The sequence below is a fragment of the Stegastes partitus genome, unplaced genomic scaffold, assembly GCF_000690725.1.
Source record: "Stegastes partitus isolate 25-593 unplaced genomic scaffold, Stegastes_partitus-1.0.2 Scaffold183, whole genome shotgun sequence".
Classification (NCBI taxonomy): Eukaryota; Metazoa; Chordata; class Actinopteri; family Pomacentridae; genus Stegastes; species Stegastes partitus.
In genome coordinates, this window is record NW_007577914.1 from 77,472 (window position 1) to 98,808 (window position 21,337).

At 40.8% G+C, this 21,337-nt stretch overlaps 1 protein-coding gene and 1 pseudogene across 3 annotated transcripts in view; both read right to left on the minus strand.

The window, feature by feature from the left end:
- The window catches only part of LOC103356096 (uncharacterized), a 7,913-nt pseudogene extending 6,570 nt beyond the window's left edge, over positions 1–1,343 (minus strand).
- Positions 1,344–4,073: 2,730 nt separating this feature from the next.
- Positions 4,074–21,337, minus strand: part of ankrd50l (ankyrin repeat domain 50-like) — a 31,480-nt gene continuing 14,216 nt past the window's right edge. For all 3 annotated transcript variants that reach the window (XM_008280133.1, XM_008280132.1, XM_008280131.1), the window contains exons 3-5: positions 10,498–10,715; positions 5,899–9,454; positions 4,074–4,894 (exon numbers count right to left, since the gene is read on the minus strand). In XM_008280133.1, the coding sequence (XP_008278355.1) occupies positions 5,910–9,454; positions 10,498–10,715 (3,763 nt within the window). In that variant the 3' untranslated portion in view covers positions 4,074–4,894; positions 5,899–5,909. The remainder of the gene's footprint in view (positions 4,895–5,898; positions 9,455–10,497; positions 10,716–21,337) is intronic.

Below are 21,337 nucleotides of genomic sequence, written 5' to 3' on the forward strand. Positions count from 1 at the left end.
TTTTGGACTGTGTGGGAGGAAGCCGGAGAACCCGGAGAGAACCCACGCTGCACGGGGAGAACATGCAAACTCCACGCAGAAAGATTCCGGTGCGCCCACCGGGACGCGAACCGGCAACCTTCTTACTGCGAGGCAACAGTGATACCAATGCGCCACCCTGCAGCCCAATAATAATAACAATAATAATAATCATAATAATCATAATAATAATAATCATAATAATAATAATACAAAATAAACTTATGTAGTATGGGGGGTGCCCGTGTCCAAAATATGTCCAAATCACTGTGGGCCCCACACAGACAGCAGATATGGACTGATTGTTATTATTAGGTATTTTAGCTTATTGTGTTGTGAGAGTTTGTGGGTAAACCTTTCCCCTTCAACGGCACCAACATCTCTTCTTCTGGATTATATACATAATATATATGAATAAAATAAAAACTCTTTCCACGCCTTTACATGTGATTATATCACTGTAAATCGTCCTAAATTAGACTAATTCTGAGGCACACAGTCACAGAACCACTGATCTGGTGAGCCTTCACTCACTGATATTAATGAAACATGTTAAGCAAAGACAGAAAGTGGGATGACCTTACTTTGCAAAGGACACATTCTATCACATTTTTTTCCTCCCCAGGTTATTATTAGGTTAAAGTGAAATATTTCTAGACCTCAGATGTACTCTAAGTCCTGAACTCCCCTAACAAATCTGTTCTAATGTGCAGTAATATCAACTCTTCTTTGCACAAATCTTTGAAGATGGGCTATGTGTATTTGCTGAAAATGCTGCACAAAATCACGTCTATGCCAGGTATGTCCTGGCGCTACAAAACTCACTGAACTACTTTATAGCTTTGTGCATTTGCTGGAATTAGTCCGCATCTCAGGCCCTTTCGTTTGGTGGAAAGGCAGCCCATAGCCCAAAGATGTTTGTGCATGATAAAGGACAAACATCCAGCATTTATCTCACTGGTGAAACATTTTAATTAAATACACGTTTTACCTGCTGAAGTGTAATGACATCAAGTGACCTGTGTCGGTTTGTGCAGGTGCAAGCTTCAGGTTATCCAAGCTGTTGTGCAGAAATGGGCACGTTGTTGTGTTTTCCTGCCACTAGATGTTACCAAAGATACACTTTCAACTACTTGTCCCTTTAAACCAAAGCGAAGGGCTTTGTCTGCTACAGATCTGTTTCCTCTCTTTTTCTCTGTGAGCTGCAACTCCTCCTTCTGCAGCATTCTTCTTCCTGTTTCCCTCTGCAGCTCCATCTGTTTCCCACCAGCTGATGAACTATCCTGCTTCTCCATTGTTCTCCACTCAGTGAGCAGGTTGGCCATCCTGTCATCCAGCTTTCCTGTTCCTCACTGAGCTCACCTCCTTCTCCCCCAGTTCAGTCCTTTACTGTACACTGTGTCAGTTTCATTTTATTTACAGTGAAGATGTTGATTGCTGAAGCAGTAAAAATCCCACAGAGGTTAGAACATATAATGCCAAGGAAGAAGAGAAATAAAACTTATAAAAGCAAGCACTGTGCAAGTTTCACAATGATGCATTTCTATAAAGACAATGTAACCTTGTGCTCTCTGTGTTCACGTCAATGTCATTGCTTTAATTTACACTTGAGCTGTGGAGGAATTATGGAAATGAGTCGGCTCCTACGCACCAGACACCAGCATAAAATTACCAGATTATTTAATGAGTGAACCAAGCTTGTATTGTATAAGAGGCTCACAGTCTCTGTTTCTTATAGACAAAAACAAATACCACTGCTACTGAATTACATCAGTTCTTATTGCATTTTCATTTCATAAGGTTATTAAAATCAGCTTCAATCAACCTCTTCATTAAATCTATATGATCAAAACACAATGACACAAATGGAACAATTCACAGCCTGTTTGAGTCTCTGTTCACCTTTGAATCCTGTCTACCTGGGAATGAATTTGATATTTGGAAGAAAAAAAAAAACATTTAAGCAAACACATTTTCAAAACAAGTTTCCTTTTGTCTTTACCATCAGTTAAAAACTGTTATTTCTTCCAGAAGCAGAGTGATTGAAAGCTGTTGATTTTTCCAGCTTCCAGCAACACAGCTGTCAGCGACTGGCCTATGCATACGAATAGTCAGCATGTAAACAGCACATTCTCCTTGTTAGCTACCTTGGTTACCTTGGTGAAGTAGGTCTTTTTCTCAAGGTGATATTTTTCACCAGTGGGTTTTTCAATAAGCTCTTCAGTGTAGAAAAATACACAGATAAAGAGACATGGCCTTTTCTGAGAATGCTATTGTACGGCTGTCAATTTTCTCATTCCTAATTGAGAATTCAGAAAGGTATGTCAATGACAACCCCGGTACTGTGTGTTCGGATGTGTGGACTAGCCTTTTCCATTACATTTGCAGACACTTGACTCTATGACAATGCTCCACTCCTTACAGCACAAGGGTCCAATGAAAGGTTAGATGAAAGTGAATCACATGCCGAGGCCTTCACAGTCACCAGATCTCAATCCAATCAACCCCTTATGAGAGATTTTGAACTGATGCATTCGATGGCGCTCTCCTCCACCGTCATCAAAACACCAAATGAGGGAATATCTTTTGGAAAAAGAGCAGCAGAGACCTGGAGAATCAGTGGAAAGGAACATTGAGGCTGTTTCTGGCAGCACATCAAGTCATGTCACCGTTATTTATATAGCACATTTACAATTGAACTGAAACTTGAACATTTAAATGCTAAGATTAAGACCCTACAGTGTTATTTATGATATGAATTTACCAAATGTATAACAAAATAATATAAAAGTAAAATTTTAACCTGACTAAACTAAATTTTAAGGTTAGGTATTGTTAATTATGGAGATTATTTTGGCTTATTTAAATATTAAGGCCAATACCCTAAAGTCATTTTAATTATGAAGATTAATCGGGCAACTTTAGCATTAAGACTCGACAAAAATAAACTTTGAAAACCCAACAAATTCAAGGATCTACTATGAGCAGCAGATTTTCAATCGTGGAGAAGCACTATTGCCTTTTTTTAGTCCCTTAACATTGGTGTCACCTGTCTAACTATTTTCCATATTTGTTCTAGCCGACGTAGGCTCCAGCCCCTCCGTGACCCTACTGAGGATTAAGCAGTGTATAGATAATGGATGGATGGGTTCTAGCTGACGTCTAAGCCAAATCGACATCTGCTGCAGTGCTGGATAGAAACTCATCAGAAAATGGCTACCATGAGCCAACTACCATGACTTAAATGAAAACTAAGTGTCAGTTAAGTGTCAAGATATTCAAGTTTAACCATTCACTAAGCTGCGAGTAAAACAGAAACAGATGAAAGCAACCCTCTACACATGCTAAATCAAGGTGCAAGAGGTACAGAGTATAAAAGCACCAAGCTTTAAGAGGGGAGGCTTGGACTCTGTGTTCCGAAACACAAAAAAAAGTCATCACATGTGCGGCAAAAGAGGCCGAGACCCAGCGTAGTATCAGGTTTGTCATCCGTTCAACTGACTGTAAAAGCTACTGAGTATCATTAATCATGCTGCAGACTAAGAGCACATCATGTTATGACTCTCGGAGCAGAATTTTAGTTTCCCAATGGTTATATAACAATAAGTTGCTCGATGCCCAAAAGCTGTCAGAGATACGGAGAGAGGAGTGTTTCAATGCAAACATTAATTATAAAACCAAACTTTCATTCATCAAAGCAAATGTTTGCGGACTATTTTAAATCCTATAATAACATCAAATACACACAGGAGTACACATGGGAAGTGCAGTTAGGAAAAGTAGCTTTCACAGATAAAACACATCACAAAATAGAGGACAGATCACCGTCTGATCAGTCTGCACTGCCCTTCTTTCTAGTTTTAAAAATAGAACAGTGGTATAATTTTTTTAAAACTGTTCAGTTTTACAGGTGGCCATCACCAGCCCGCTGCCAGACTTTCATCTCGGCATGATGCAACCACATCACAAGCTTTCTATGACATTTAGTTATATAGTGCACAAAATGCAACACACACACATTAAAAAAAATAAAATAACCACACAGAAAGCAGAGGTAGAGGATGTTATAGCACCACTTTCCATTTAATTAATGAATGTCATTAAATACTAATCCAATGAAAAATGATAAAGAAATCTCTTTAGGCCACATACGAGTATGGAATTAACAGCCCTCCCACATCCACCCGCAGCTTTAGTGGCCGTATTCCCATTTTCCTTCCTGCCTGCACACAGACACACTGTGAGGGAGCCAAGTTTGTTCAGTAAACTTGGCCGTCTTTTATAGTTTGTACTGTATCATAAACCTGCACAAGGTCAGGCTTTGGTAGGTTTGCTGTTCTGCAGGCTGTTTTGGTTGTCAGCAGTGGACTAGTTATGGGGGCCAGTTCATAGCGAATATCAAAGCTTCAATAAGGATCAAGGCCACAAGCTAAACAAACTTAAATATGATTGTTCACTCCTTTAAAAAGGGATCTTTACAAGCAAAAAATAAGAATTTCAAATCAAACCCAGCTTTGTCTGGTTTTAAACTCAGTCCTATAAGGGCAAATAAATAAAAAAAACAGAACAAAATACCTTTATTCACGTAACTGGTACTGATCAAAACCATGAGTACGATTGGAAAATAAGGTCCAAGCTGAATTGAACAGTAATTCTGCTCTGAACTTTTAATGCATCAGTATGATTTGGTCTGTGAGAGCTCTGCTCAGCACACACAGCGGAAAGGCAGGAATGTAAGCTTTAATGTCATTCAGTTTGTTCTTCCTCTGCTTGTCTGAAGGCGGTAAAGAAAGAGATCTCTTCCTCTCTCGTCTCAACCCAGTAAGTCACAATGGAAACTGCCTTCTCCTCGAGCCACAAGAATGTCCAGCTCCACCTAAAACAGACGTAATGAAAATTTAAATTGTGAATGTTTTGAATGCAGGCCACTATTTTTGTTTTTATGCCTTAAAATAGCAACTAATGTATCCAACTTATCAATTAATCTGTCCATTATTGTTCTACTTAAAGTGACCAAAACCGCTGAGGGTTTAGTCCACCTAAAATCATCAGGGGCCTTCGCTCAACCATCTCTGATTTGGTAGAAACTTTTTTTTAAAATTCATGAACTAAATATATTTAACATGCTTTTTTGCACATTGAAATTGAGTCTATGTTTGAACAACAGTATCTCAGAAATCATTAAAGATAAAAGCCGCCTGAAATGTTCACCGTTAATCTCATCATGTAATTGATTCAGACTGATGCAATATTGGACAAGTAGATCCAACAGTGTCTAAATATGGGTGAAATATGAAAACAATTCAAGCCATAATGGAAAGTCCCATCTGTGGGCACACACTAAAAATGTGAAATACTTGGTCTCAAAAATGGAAAGAAAGTTACTTTTGTTAATTTTTCATGACTGATTTAGTAGGTATGACAAGTTGGATGACAAAACCAAAAATATTGCAAGATAGCCAAATCAAAGTTTTAAAATAGTTCTTAAAATATAACTAAATAAATGTATTCACTTTTTTCTTTAAAAATTACTGCGATTTCATCATTTAAACATAGACTCAAAATACAATGCATGAAAAAACGTGCCGAAAGTTGGTTGACAGACAATTTTTACATGAAATTGTCCTGTACAATATTTGATATATCAAACAAAAATTTTACCAATATTTTTTTGAAATATCCATATTTTATTTTTCCAAAATTCCATGCAAATTAAAGGTGGAATGACCCATGACTAAAATAAAAATATGATAAAACATATGCCTATTGATGAACTAGACATTTCAGCACTAAACCACAAACTAACTCTAATGAAGTAAAAGGGGGGGAGTTTTTTTTTTTTTAGAGAAAACAATACTGATAGTAACTTGGGTCACTTACTTGGGTACCTGTCACAGGGGCGTCTCTCTCTTGTATAAGGCTGCACTGGTGGGACCCTCAAACTGCAGTTTGATGGCCTGTTTGAGATTAAGCTGTGGGTCTGTGGTTGTCATAGTGACCATAACATCCTCTGGCAAGGCACTACAAGGTGAGACGGGGGAAAAACTGTAGCAAACAGGTGACAAAATGTTCTTCTGGGGTACAGAATCCCAAGCTTCCCCTTGAAGTGGGCTCTGTGGCCGATATGGGTAGCCCAGAGGGGGGCTCTCTCTGGTTTTAGCACCTATGGGGCTGTCCTGCCCCGGCATTATCCCAAGTGAAGCCATCACTGAGTGCCATTTACCACCAGTGTAAGTGGTCTTGTCTGGTTTTATTAGGCTTTGTTTGTTCGATTTGTCATGATATTCGAGTCCAGACAAGCCTTTATGGGGCAGTTCGCAATTGTGCACCATGGCAGTGACTGTGCAAACAGTAGGAGGAGGACTGCCCTTGGGATGCCTCTGGCAGCTTTCATGGAGACTGCCCATGCCCAAGCTCCCTGGTGGAGGGAGGGTGGAGGGTCGGCTACGACTGCGTGGCAATGAGTGCTGTTGGATCTGCTGGATGAAGCTGAGGCTATCAGCGGGCACCGTCTGAACCGTGGCCAGCGAGTGGCAGGTGGATGAAGTTTGGGAGCTCTGCATGGAGTGGAATCGTTCGGCAGTGGAACCAGGAGAAGATACTGAAGAGGACGATGTAGCAGCTGTTACTTCACCTCCATTACTCTGTAAGATGCCTGATGAGAGGCTCTTGTTGGGTTTTGAAGGAGATACAGTACTAGAGTTAGACAGCAGGCCCAGGTATGGCTTGGCTCCATAGCTCTCCAAGAGCCGAACGATGTTAAAGTGTCCGTGTTTTCCAGCTACTTTGACTGGACTGCGGCCATATTTATCAATGTGATCAGGATTTGCCCCTCTTTCCAGAAGCATCCCAACAACGTTAGCATGTCCAACCTGAGCAGCAATGCTCAGAGCTGTTGCCCCCTGGTGGCATGCGAGGTGTATATTAACACCATTGGCTTCTAGTAGACGACGTCCTACTTTAGCATTTCCTGTCCAAGCTACTGAATGCATTGGAGGTCTCCCTTCTGCATCTTGTGAATTGGGATTTGCCCCATGTTTTAAAAGTAAGTCTACAATCTCCACACATCCCTGCCAAGAAGCCACATGAAGTGCTGTACGGCCCTCAGAGTCTCGGGACTCCAGAGGCACACCTCCTTTTTCTATTAGCAGAGTAGCCATATCAAGGCGACCCTCCAACACCAGGAGGTAGAGCAGAGGACGTCCCTCTGCATCCCGGACATCAGTATCAGCTCCACGCTTCATAAGCAGCTCTGCAACATCAGCATGACCCTCTAGGAGGGCGGCACTCAATGCAGAATGTCCATCATACGCCCTGTGGTCAATGGGAGAACGTCTATCCAACAACAGCCTCACAGTGCTCCAATGACCTTCTTGGGCAGCAAGTATAAGAGGAGTGCGTCCTTCAATGTCCATCTCACCAACACGTGCCATGCTGCCTCGTTCTGTCAAAGCAGCACAAACAGTCCGGTGGCCTTCACACGCAGCAGCATGCAGCGGAGTCCAGCCGAGGTCGTCCTTATGGTTTTCATCCAAACCTCGGTCCAGCAAGGCTCGGACAACCTCTGTGCTGCCTCTCGCTGCTGCCAAGCAGAGTGCCGTCCTGCCTTCACAGTCAATGGCGTCCACAGCCGCACCCCAGAAAAGCAGCCGCGACACTGTTGTCATGTGGCCCATCGCTGCCGCAGCCAGAAGGGGAGTAACAGCAGCTGCTGCAGGGATGTTACCATCAGGTCCAGCAGTTTCATCGACATCAGCACCAGCTTCTAACAAAAGCTCAACTACATCTTCATGGCCCTCATAGGCTGCGAGAAGAAGTGGGGTCATTCCATCATGGTCTCTATGCCCTGGATTAGCTCCACGCTCCAGTAATAGACTTGCGACCTCACCAAAACCTTTAACACCTGCTGCTGTAGAGACACAGAGGGCGGCCACTGACAGGGCACTGCGTCCATCCCCATCAGCCAAGTCAACTTCTGCATTGTGGTCCAGCAGTATCTCTACAGCTTCATGATGTCCCATATAGGCTGCAGCGATAAGCGGTGTGCGGCCCTTACTATCAGCTTTGTCCACCTGTGCCCCGTAGTCCAGCAAAGTGAGGACAATTTCTTCATGACCCCCCCAAGCTGCTGCTCTGAGAGCAGTCCGGCCCTCAATGTCACATCCGTTTACATCTGCTCCGGCATCCAGCAGTAGTCGGACAGCCTCACTGTGTCCTCCCCAAGCTGCAGAACGTAGTGCTGTCCAGCCTTCATTGTCAACGTGCTCCATCATGCGCACTGCAGTTTCAGGTTCCTGGCTTTTGGCCCATTCCAGCAGCAGAGACAACACTTTGACGTGACCCTGTCTGGAAGCCAAAGTCAGCGGTGTTTGACCTTGTAGGTCACTAATGAATGGATCAGACCCATGTGTCAAGAGAAGTTTAGCTACATTTGCAGAACCATCATGGGCTGCACTGGCAAGCAAAGTCTGTCCATCTGTAGAAGTAAGCTGGTTTATAGACACCCCACTCTCTAGCAGCTTCCTTACAGATGCCTCCCTTTCAAATGCCTGTTGTAAGTCAGGTCCTTCTTCACCTGTGCCATGCAATCCAACACTTGGATCTGAATCTGAAAAACAGGCTGGAGTTACAAGCCCACTTTTCTTCAACAGCTGAGGGACATCTTGACTGACCAGAGCAGGAAGCTGAGCTAAGGATGTGGTGAGGGCTCTACTGCAGCTTGAAGAAACGGCTGGTACACCTGCCCACAGCATCCACAGTGCCAATAATGAGGGTTTATCTCTATGGTGACCTGAGCAAATTAAATGTGCAGCTAGCTGGCAAGTGTCCTCAACATCCAGGTCAGGTCCCTGTAGGGTCAGAGCCATGGCAAGCATGCTGTGACCTTCTGTTCTGCTACACAGGTACTTCTGTGTGCAGTACTTAACATCAGTCAGCCACTCCGTGAAGCTGGCATGAAACAGTATTTTGGTGCCTCCAGGGCCATCAATGAGGAGAGGAGAGAGGGTTCGGAGTTTGTTCTGGAAATCCTGGAGGCTGAGCGAGGTGTCCTGGGTCCAGACAGCTGTGAAAAGCTGCTGTGGTGTGAGGGGCCTCGGGGCAGCCAGGAGAACGTTGAGGAGAGGCCTGACGTAGATGAAGAGCCCCCGGGGGAACAACCTCTGACACAGCCACAGGTAGAGGCCATTGAGAGTCCCGGGGATGTCCCGGATCTCCCGCAGGCCCACTAGTGCCGCTGCCACGCCGTCCAGAACACGCTCGAGAAAGAGAAAACAGCCGCCGCTCTTGATGTGCAGCAGATTCAGCATGTCAGCCGTATCGGGGGTGAGCTGACGGCGAAGTGATGCTTCTTCATCCAGTCGACAGAGGATATACTGCTGCACGTCACGGACCGCCACAGGCTTCCGCAGGTCATCCAGGCAGAGCCTACGAAAACCTACAACACAGAACAGAGATGGAGTTTTGCATATTTGTTTTTGGACTCATGCAACTCTCTTTATTTCTCTGTTATTTTTTATGGCACAATAGCAAGTTGTTTTGTGTTGTTGTACGTACCTTTGCTATTAAATAGCATAAGTTTTTACAATGAAAAAGACTTCCATTAATTAAAGAACTCTAAGGACAGGGGACAGACTGTACTGTATAATTTGATCGTCACATTTCACTTCTGCAAAACAACACCTCCATCCTTAAATTATTATTAAATGAAGCTGGAACAACAACAGCCCTCAGCCCAATACCAGTTTTTAACAGGCACAAATGCTTTTTACTGTAGTTATATAAGAGCTTGGATGTCGTCATTTAAGCTGCTATTGATTTACATTCACTGATGTAGGTCTTAATCAGCACTGTGCTGATTAAGTGCATGGTTACTATGGATGTTAAGGTCACCTGTCTGCAATGTTATATTTGTGATGATGCATCACATCAAAGGGCCATAACTAAAGAGATTCAAACTAAATGGGGACATCGTGATAAAGGGGTAATGCAATATAATGAATAATCCTCAAAACTGTTAGAGAAACTAACACACAAATAATTTTAAAGTTTTCAAGTTGTCTTGGAAATATATTCTATGTTGTGGGAGTCTCTTTGCATAGATTAATATGATCTCAATGCCACAAATTACAATGCAAGCCTCCTACTAACATGATCCAAATCATACTGTAAGGTTTGTGCTAAATTAAAATTACATAATTACATAAAGAAGCCTCCACCAAGATGGAATAAACACCTGAAAGTCCCAAGATCATCTGCATGCGATCACCACAAAGACCCAGCAGTGCATTGTCTTTGCAGTCAGCAGTGCCTTGGTAGTAATTTAGAAAAATGTTGTTGTCAATCGTTAGTCATTAGAACAAACAGACAGGATAACAGTATTTTACTGCCCAACTATGGCTGCTCACAGGAGGTAGTTTTCATTTCCAGATATTTATAGCACAATAATATCCTGCAGGATCCATTCTGGTGAATTCATACCTGAGAACATCTTGCACACCACCTTGTTATGGCGGCGCATGGAGCAGACCAGCAGCAGCCAGCCGGGCAGCAGGTGTTGATTGGCTGCTAAGAGCTCTGCGATAGAGCCGCTCTTCCCGTCTCCTTCACCTGGACCATATTCTACATCTAGGGAGTCCACAACCAGCATCAGAGTCTGGGCAGGAGGAGGAAGGTCCAGCAGGGGTCCCAGCACTGCTCTGAGGACATGTGAGGAAGAGGCAGACACACAAAGGTGGAGATTAAATATAAGACATGAAAATTGCAGCAGTCATGGGCGAGTGAGGAAGTACAAAGCAGCCGTGATGATGTGAGCATTTTCTTTTACGTTAACTGACAAGAGCAGGGCGACCTTTTGCATGCATTAAATGAAATAATTTGGATCAATAATCAGGCAGCTGCTGTACAGTATTCTGCTATGACTTCAGGCTGTTTTACATCAAGCGTGCAATGTTTTATCGAGTTTCGTTTGTTTTCTATTTCGCATACATTACAAAGAACCTGACCACAGCTCTGAGGCTTTTAGATTTGCAAATGCAAAACTACAAAATCATCTTAAGGAATTTCAGAAAAACTCAAATCAGTCATTGAACTTTTAAACTTTCAAAGTCATTTCTCTCAAACCAAGATCCCAGCTGGCCAAACAGACCTTGAAAGCAAGATGCTTCGGCCAGCTATGGTTTGTATAATGAAAACCTGCTGCCGTTATTATGCATTAAGCCTTTAACCCTGAAATAACGCGGTGACTAGAGCACTTAAACAGCATCTTGCTCTCTAATTAAATGCCGGAAATCATCGTAAAACAGTAAAACAATTCAAAAGTTGGCAAGAGCCTAAATCGTGGTGCAGCTGCCCTTTAAAGAGCACCGGCAGCAGCCACACCCTGCTGTGATCTGAAGGTGAGTCAGGTTAGTGGAACTTCTGAAATGCTATGCTCCACCCAGAGCACACTCACACAGACAGGCTGATAGACGCACACACACTCAATGCATTCCCAGGTATGCTTGTACAAGGGTCAAATTAAGATTTATGAGGAGAGGAAGCTTTTGTCCGGTGAGGTCGGAGCACACAGATCAACTCGACAATAGACATAGGGACTTCAATCTTCAAATCAAGAGTAAAACGAAGACGAAAATCGAAAAAAGAGGACTTTCAAAAATAGATGTCTAAATAGTCAGACACATATAAGATTCTCATTTTTGTTTAATCAATGTACTTTCTGTACCTTTTGGTAATTTGGATAAAACAACATATTAAATGGATTTGAAGAAAACAATTTTAGCAAAATGAAGCTCTGTAAAGTCTCAAAGGACAACAACACAACATCTTAAATATACCAGCGTATTACCAAATACACTGCAGCGCCAAAACACTTTCTTTAAAATGTGTTTTTAATTATTTTGATTAATGTTTGGATGCAAGTGATGGATCAGGAAACACTTTCATTCCTACCACACATAAAACCAGCCTGCAGACTGCAGATACTTTGCACAGTCAAAGTATCTGCAGTGGCTCACAGACTCTGCACAATAAACTGTTTTCATTATTAGGCCGACTGTCTGTTGCCTTTAGGCTGTAAACTGACAGCTCCCTGCAATAATCCACTTTATACACCAGAAAAAAGTTTGACTCTCGAGAGAAAACGATATTTAAGCTTTTGCAAATGAAACCGTAGCAACGACTCTGAACACGACTGCTTTGTTTCCAGTTATTTCACTGTGCAGACCGTGAATCTCTGCACAAAGGCTCTGTTTGCTCTGCAGTAAAAAAGTTTTCAGGTTACTAAAACTACGCACCATCACAATGACACATCAGAAGATGTAAAAGTAAAGTTTGAAGACAATATGGATTGTGCTGCTGTGTGATGCTACATCCAAGTCAAAGAAAAGAAGGAAACATTCTACATTTGTTTGTTCAGTGAATGTCACAGTCTGAAAGCAGATTTCAGGAGCTCTGTTGGAGCGTAAGCTGTAAAGTGAAGCTGTGACACTGAAGAGATAGAGCTCTGGTGGGCTCCAGCACGATTTATCCCCTGCTTATACATCTACTCATTCTTTACTCTACATTCATTTCTGTAACCTTGAAACTTCACTCTAACATAGCTTGGAGCTTCAGTTCAAATTTCCATATCGTCTGTCTTTTACAGTCAATCAACAGTAATGGACTGTTTCTCCAATATACGGTTTAGGACCGCAAAATCTGATGCTTTTTGGAGTCAAACACAAAAATACTGCTGCAAGAAATGACAATGTGAACAGTGAGAACCAAAAATTTAACATAAGACAAGTTAAATGAGACACGAAATGAAACAAATGTGGCACAAAACAACAAAAACAAGACACAAAGCGACATAAGGAGACACAACTTTCCCAAAGAGACAACATAAACAAAGACAAAAAAAAACAAAAAAACACCAAACAACACATAATGGCACAAACCAAAGACAAAACTACAAGACACAAAACAGCAGAAATAAATACAAAAATGTCTTAAAATGACAGAAAACCACATAATCAAAATATAAAAGAAAGAAAATAAACAACGAAAATGAAACTGAAAATAACTCAAAACATCACAAAATGACACAAATTGGGCACAATACAACAAAAACATGGCATAAAACAACACAAATAAGACACAAAACAGCCAAAATGACACAAAACTAGAGTAATACTGATTACAGTGGCAAAACAATATAAATCAGTTATCTTAGTGGAACATTTAGTTGCAGTATTAAACAGTGTTCTATTGTAGAGCACCACAATCAGCTACACAGAAATGAACCACTATCGTGAAATTAAAATTGTAACACAGTAAAATACAGTAAAATACCAGCAACCACTGCCACCAGGATTTTACTGTAATATTGCATAAACATACAAGACGAATAGGTTCCTCCATGAAATGACTCAAAACCCAGAAAGCATTAAAAACAATAAATATATCTGACAGAAGAGAGCGACTGAATTCCGGAATAAAAACCTGAACCCAAGTTCACATAACAAAGAGCTTTTTGGACTCCTTGGGGCTGTTGTTCTTGAATCTAGACTGAAGACCTGAGGCAACTCCATGTGAGGAGAATTAATTAAATCATTCAGTGTTCTGGAGCATTAAAACTTCACAATAAACTTGTAAAAAACAAAAAAAGAGAGAGAGGCAAACTGTTGCTGCCAGTTGGCTAATGTGGCAGCATTACACCAACACTGCCTAACTGTGAAATAATTATGATAGAAACCAATGTTTTAACAAAGCTAGTCACATCAGAGCTGTGTCCTGTCCTCCTGCAGGTAAAGATAGGGTTAAACAATAGTTACTGGAAAACAATGTATACTGTAACATGAAGCCACACTAGAGACCTTCTAGCCAACGTCGTCCTGTTGGTCAGTTCACCTCTTCAGTTCAGACTGAAACATCTCAATAGCTGCAGGATGGATTGTTGTGGAATCCTGCACACACATTGTTGACCCAAACAGTATGAGAGGATGCAGCAGGTTGGCTTTAATTCTGTGTTTTAAAGGTGACAAACAGTAGTTGACCTGTGACACCAGCCCGCTCCGGACGGGTCACACCGAGGCTGAACTCCAGTCACTAATCCTGCAGCAAACACAGGGTGCGTGTCTGCTTGTGCGCTGTTATTAGTGTTAATGTCTGTGTTTAAGAACGACCACAAGGTCCAGTCGGTCTTTAACCCTGATTTAAAGAAAACCTTCAAAGCCTTTATCTTGAAAAAATCGACTACACATAAAAACAGTGTTTCTTTTCAGCCTTGGATAACAACTGTGTGTATCTGAATGTGCTCTGTTTTTTTTTTTCCCTTTCTTTTACACCTAATAATAGCAGATCGAGCAGCGTTTCCAACGAGTGTGCTAATACCAGGAAAGAAGCAGCTCCACGACTGTTTATAAAACACTGGGAAGAGGTCACCGGAGCTGTAAACAGAGCTGTTACGCCAGAAAAGCATGAACGTTCTCAGTTTATTGCCGTGAATGCCCGAGTCACATAAGCAGCTAATAGAAGCAGGGTTATTAACTGAACACACTGAGGTCAACACTCAGAGATCCGGCTCCGGATTCACACATTTGCGTAGGGAGTGGGATGTGAAATTTCAACATCAAAGAAATTAGTCATCCGCACTGATTAGACTTTGGCAAATGATGCAACCAAGAAACATTTCATATTTGAGCCACTGTCATAAAATTGTACATTAAAACCTGCACCATGTTGTGAAAGACAGAGAGTCTGCTCCCTTTTCCACCCAGATCTTATCATCTAGTCAAGTCATCATAATTTATAAAGCACATTTAAAACAACAGACGTTGACCCCAAGTGCTGTTTAATAGAGAAATAAGATTAACGTTACAAATTTACCTGAAAATTTTAAAATACTGTGTTGAAACCCCAGAAATAATATACTTTCCACAAATTAATCTATTTCAAATAGTAAAATTAAGACCCTGCAATATCTATACTGTAAGAAATCAGACTAATTTAAATATTTGGTCACAAAAATATCCTGGCAATATTATATAGAACACAAATTTATCCAATAAATTTCCATCCATCCATTATCTATACACCGCTCAATCCTCACTAGGGTCACGGGGGGCTGGAGCCTATCCCAGCCGACTTAGGGCGAAGGCAGGGGACACCCTGGACAGGTCACCAGTCTATCACAGGGCCACACTTAGAGACAGACAACCAAGCACACTCACATTCACACCTACGGACAATTTAGAATCACCAATTAACCTCAACATGTTTTTGGACCTTGTGGGAGGAAGAACCCGGAGAGAACCCACGCTGCACGGGGAGAACATGCAAACTCCACGCAGAAATATCTCGGTGCCCCCACCGGAACACGAACCGGCAACTTTCTTGCTGCGAGGCAACAGTGCTACCAACTGCGCCACCTTACAGCCCCCAATAAATTTAAATATAAAAAAATAATAAAATAGTAGAAAATAAACAAATGTATATAGAATTTATTTGAACATTTTAAGTGTTAAAATAAAATTTTAGCTGAGTAATTTAAATAATGAGATTCAAACCCTACAATGTTATACACTATAAAACTTACCTGACTAATGTAAATAATACAGTTAGGAGGCTACAATATTTTGCATTACACATTTTATTAATTGATATTAATATTTATTTAATATCATATAATACACAAATTTGCCTGACTAATTTAAATATTAGGGTTAAAACCATGCAATATTGTATTTTATAAAAATTTACCTGAGCAATTTAAATATTGTAGTTCAGACCCGACAATGTTAGATTTCAAATTTAATTAATAACGTTTACATTTTAAGACACTACAATTATATATACAATACACATTTATCTGACTAATGTATGTAAATGTCAAGGTTGAAACCCTAAAATATTATATTTTATACACATTTACCCAAGTAGTTCAAATATAAATCTTCATATACAACAGTAAGAGAAAATTTAAATATTTAGGTCACAATGCTGACAATTGTTTTTGTTTGGTTGTTTTTTTTAAGTTAAAAACCCTGCAATGTTATATTTTATACAAATTTACCTGGCTAATTTAAATAATACGGCTAAGACCTTACAGTAATACATAAAATACAAATGTACCAGAGTAATTTAAATATCAGCATTAAGACTCGATAACATTAGACACTATATACATTTACTAACTAACAGTAGAGAGAAACCCAGTGACTTCAATGATTTACATTTTTGTGGAAGTGTTTTCAGTAAGATGGCCCATCTCTTCAATTAAAAACAGTGAGAACCCCTGTAGTTTTTACAATTTAAAAAACAACTCTTTAGGGATGCAACTAAAGCTAATTTCATCACTAATTAATATGTCCATTATTTTTTTCAGTTAATTTATAATAGAAAAAAAGCCCAAAACAAGTTCCCAGATCCCACAGAGACATGTTTGAACTGATCATGTTGTGCAGCCAACTGTCAAAAACACCAAAATATTAAATTAAAATGATTTAAAATGGTAATGAAGCAGCAAACGCTCAGATCTGAGAGGCTGGAACGCGTGCAATGTTTGATGTAAGATTGATTTAAGATTTGATTTAAGGAGAAGTAATGATGATCGCACACACAAAGTGTCATATCAGACTAGAGTCACATCAGACTAGTGTCTTAAGACATTTCCCAGCCCAGCCTTAATGTGCATGAATCATCTCATTACCTTAACTACATAATAGCCCTGACTTTTATCTCTGGGCGCATTCTGTAGTTTAAAGCAGATGAAACGCTGCCCTGGATGTAGGTTACAGCCAGCTTTATCACGCCGTCGTGTGCTTTAGTCATCTGATTAAAGCAACACTCCCTCGCCGGTCACACGCAGTCCTGTGGAGGAGGAGGCATGACGCTTTTATTGTTGCTTTCCGCTTCAGTTCAGGTTACACAGTCCGGGATTCACAGCTGTGACTGACCTCTGATGCACCGCTTTAATTGGACCCACTGAGGAGAGCCTGCAGTAATTAGGAGGTTGCGTCAAAGCCAAACTTATAAATCGAAAGATTAAAGTATTTCGCCTAACTGCTGACCTGATCATAGACCAAGCAGAGCTCTCAGGCCAGCAGGTGTCGGTTCTCTACCTGTATTGGTAGTTTTTTTTCTTGTGTATTCTTTCTTGGTACTGCAGCCTTTTTCTCTTTGTTTCCCATTATATGTTCTAATGCATCTAGTACTTGTGACCTCCTGCTGCCAGGACTTTAATGTAAAAAATGCCTCAAAGTTAAAGATGAAATCATAATTGGGTATAAAGCAAAGTGCATTAGCCGCAAGACGATAGTAGAAACGAGATGTTTGACTTCAAAAGATAATTGTGAACTGTGAAGCAAGCAATTTCCTTCATTTTAATTGGATTCATATAGCACCACTTCACACCATAAGTCATTTCAGGGCACGTCACGCAGAAGGAACATTAGAGAGAGAAACCCCACGAATCCAGCGATGTAGTCACTGAACGTTGTAAAAATAGTCACGTAAGGTACAATCTGTTCAGTAACAGACGCTGTAGTAGTTTCTAAGACAGCGTAATATTTTAAAATGACAGGATCTTCCAGTTCATGATGTTTTAGAGTCACAAATATAGTAGGAGTATTTTTCATTTTATTTTTTTATCTGTCTGGTCTGACATTTGCAAAGTTTCCTTCACTGATGTTTCTGAATAAAAACTCTTCAGTGTTATTTTTTAATGTGCTTTCAAGCAAAGTATTTCAGACAGTTACACTTGTAAAATTCTAATATAATCTTAATGCATAAAAATACACATTGAGCATCAAATTTATTCTGTCCTGTCAAATCTGATTTGAGATTTTTTCCACCACGTTAAACAAGAAGAACACTCAGACTGACCTCATTCCATCTGCCTATAACTGAAAAACAAACCTTATGAGAACTCCTGTCAGACAGAACTGTGCTATGAAGGTGTCAGAAATGTTATGGATGGATACTTCAAAATCAGCACACAAACAATTCAAAACTGTCAGCATGGCTGGATTATAGTAGACAATGCTGAGAAAATACTGCTGGGTGGAGAAGTTACCTTAATCTCAAAAACTTAGCGTGTGTTTTGGTCAGTGGAAAATGGCAGCAGAGCAGCTCAGGAGGTTTCAATAATTCCCAGTGGGAAGAAAAAGCTCTGTTTTAACAGGAGAAACCACCGGCAGAACCAGGCACAGAGAGGCTGGCTGTCAGCCTCAACCAGCTAGAGTGAACAGCTTGAATGAGCAAGACAGATGTGTATATACCTACACTTAGGGCTACACCTAGGCTCTGTTTACACGTAGCAAAAACGGTGATATTTTGATGCTTTTGGGCCTTTGGTTTACATGTAAACAACGCAATAAGTCACAGAAAACGATCATATCTGAAAACTCCGGCCACAGTGGAGATTTGGAAAAACTCCATCTTTACATTTGCATGTAGACAGGAGGAAAGGGCGTTTGACATCACAGTATGTGACAAAAGCGTCATATGTTTGTTACCTGTGTTTACAGTTTGGCAACTGTGATAGAAATGGATGCTGGTAAAGCAGCGCTTGTATGTTTGTGCAAATGCTTTTGGCCTGTTTGCATTTTAACACCACATTTAGGAGCAACTCCACTTCTCTGTCGGTCCAAACAAACGACCTTCGTGCCATTATCGTTGAAGTAACAGGAAGTAATTTGTGCCATTCATTGTTGTGCTTTTTCCAGGATTCTGATTGGCTAGCATGGCTTTATGCTTCCCGTTACACTGCCACCTATAGGTCTAGCATGCTCATAGCAGCTCTTAATGACGTGCCAAAGATTTTTTGGAAAACAATCTGGTGTAAACAATGTTATTTTTGAAAACACAGATCTGTTTTTGTAAATTCCGGGCTATGTGTAAATGTGGCCTCAGAGACAGACAAGCACACTCACATTCACACCTACGGACAATTTAGAATCACCAATTAACCTCAACATGTTCTTGGACTGTGGGAGGATGACAGGGAACCCAGAGAGAACCCACGCTGCACGGGGAGAACATACAAATTCCATGCAGAAAGATCCCAGGCGTCCTCACTGGTACGCGAACCGGGGATCTTCTAGCTGTGAGGGGACGGTGCTAACCGCTGATCTACTGTGCAGCCCTGTTGAAAACCATGTTATCTTAAAAAAATAAAATAAAATCACAGAAATGACACCATTTACCAGAACCTGAGATTATATAAACCAGGGGTGTCAAACTTATTTTCATCCTGGACCACATAAGCATTATGTTTACCCCCTAAGGGCCGGTTGTGATTGTAAGGCTGTATAAATGTAACGACTCCTTTTGATTGTGATTCATTGTATGTACAACTATTGTGCATGCGTTTATCTAAAAGTAAAACACATGTAGCAGGGCTCCAGACTAACTTTTCCAATGGTAGCACTAGTGCTGCCAACTTTCTTTGTTGGTCGCAGCTCCTCTGACAGGTGAGCGACCAAACGTTAGTTGGAAAACAGTGGAAAGCGCGTTCTACACAAATTTGCCAAAGTTGAAAAGTTTTCTATTAGCAGCGTTTATAGCAGAGGTTTTTATGAACAGACGTTTCTACGAGCTGAGGGCATTTTAAATGTTCAGACCACTGACCATCATGTTTATATAGTCAGAATTGTGATCGTTGTTAAAATTTGAATCTTCCAGATTGAATGTGGGGCTACTTTTTCTGCTTAACTGACTCAGTCGAGATCTGTCAGGTGCAGCCATCACCAGCAGCGGACCCCGACCTCTCCCACCCTGACCTTGCTTTTTTTAAAACATAATAAACAAAATAGCCTACGGACAGTGGAACAAAGGAAAAACAAAAACAACGAAACTAACGGCAGGAACAGAAAGAAGAAAGAAACGGAGAAAAAAGCGAACAAATCCCAACAACACCAACCACAGCAACAGCAACAGCAGCCAACTGAACCAACCAAAGCAACCAGATCAGCATCATGAACACCCACAACCCGAACAAGGCAAACACCAGAAACCACACCCGCAAAAAGCGCAAAAAAAGGAAAACAAGGAAAACACAGTCGGCACACCCGGGACCCCACAGTCCACACATAGCAGAACAAAAATAACAAAAGTAAAAAACGTAAAATAAGATAAAGTAAATCAGACAAATCATACGATTAAGACAAACACAACACACACAGCCCACACAAAACAAAGAAAAAGACCGGATTTGGCCCACGGGCCTTGAGTTTGACATATGTGGTATAAACAGAACATATCACTGATGGTCTTTGAAACACTCATGTGTTACATTCTGTTTGGTTGGCAAACTTCACCAAATCCAGGCTTCAAATCCTTATACTTCATTAAAGCCACTTTCTTCTCTGTGTCTCATTTAAAACTTTGTCAAAAACAGTTTGCTCTGACTCAATTCTGTTCAAAAAAAAAAAAAAAAAAAGTTGTTTAGCACCACTGTGTAACCATTCCTGACTCAGCTACAACCAGCAGTGACGTGACAAAAATTCAGAGACTTTCCAGCTGAACTCTGCTGAACTGCAGACTGTTTACACAGAGCAGATAACTGAAAATGTTAGGGAGTAAAAAATGTAAAGTATGTAGGGTCATCATTCTTCTCTAAACATTCACCACCTGTGGGCACTTGGGAAAATGTTGCACCTGCTGATTCCAGGTTACAATTTTTGTAATATAAACAATCAAAGAAATTCTACTTTTTTTTGATGAGCTATGGCATTATAATTTTGCTATGCTGCACAGGAGACATTTTTAATTTTGCTCTGTGTTCAGTCATGCTTGTGCTGTTTCCACAGAGGTGCAGAATTTAAAAAAAAAAAAAAAAAAGAGCTCACAGTGAGTGAAACTGCTTGGGGCCCACAGTGAGCTAAAAGTAGTGACACTATCCCTTCAACGACATTTCAATACAAGGCAGCTTTTTGTTTTGGTGCTGTTTGACATTATTGATGCAAGAAGAAGCCCAGCAGCAGTTTGCATGAATAATTGCATGTAGTTGTTTTCTCATAAGCTTATGTGTCAACTGAGAACAGCAGTAGAACAGCCATCCACAAATTAATATGTTTCCTCCTCTTGGCACTTTTGCAATAAGTTGGTGTGAAATGAAGCAGAACTAAAAGGCTGAAATACATATATTTTTCCTGAAACAAACTACCACAAACCCAGATGTTTCTGACTGAAATTCCAACATCTTTGAACTTTATCTGCAGAAGGCTGCAGGTAGAAGGTGCAGCACTCCAGTGCAGAGTTGTGGATCTGCTGGCTGCAGCGAGCCACCAGCTGGTTTAAAGCATGCATCCCATGTACGGGCCTTCGCTGCCAATTCAAG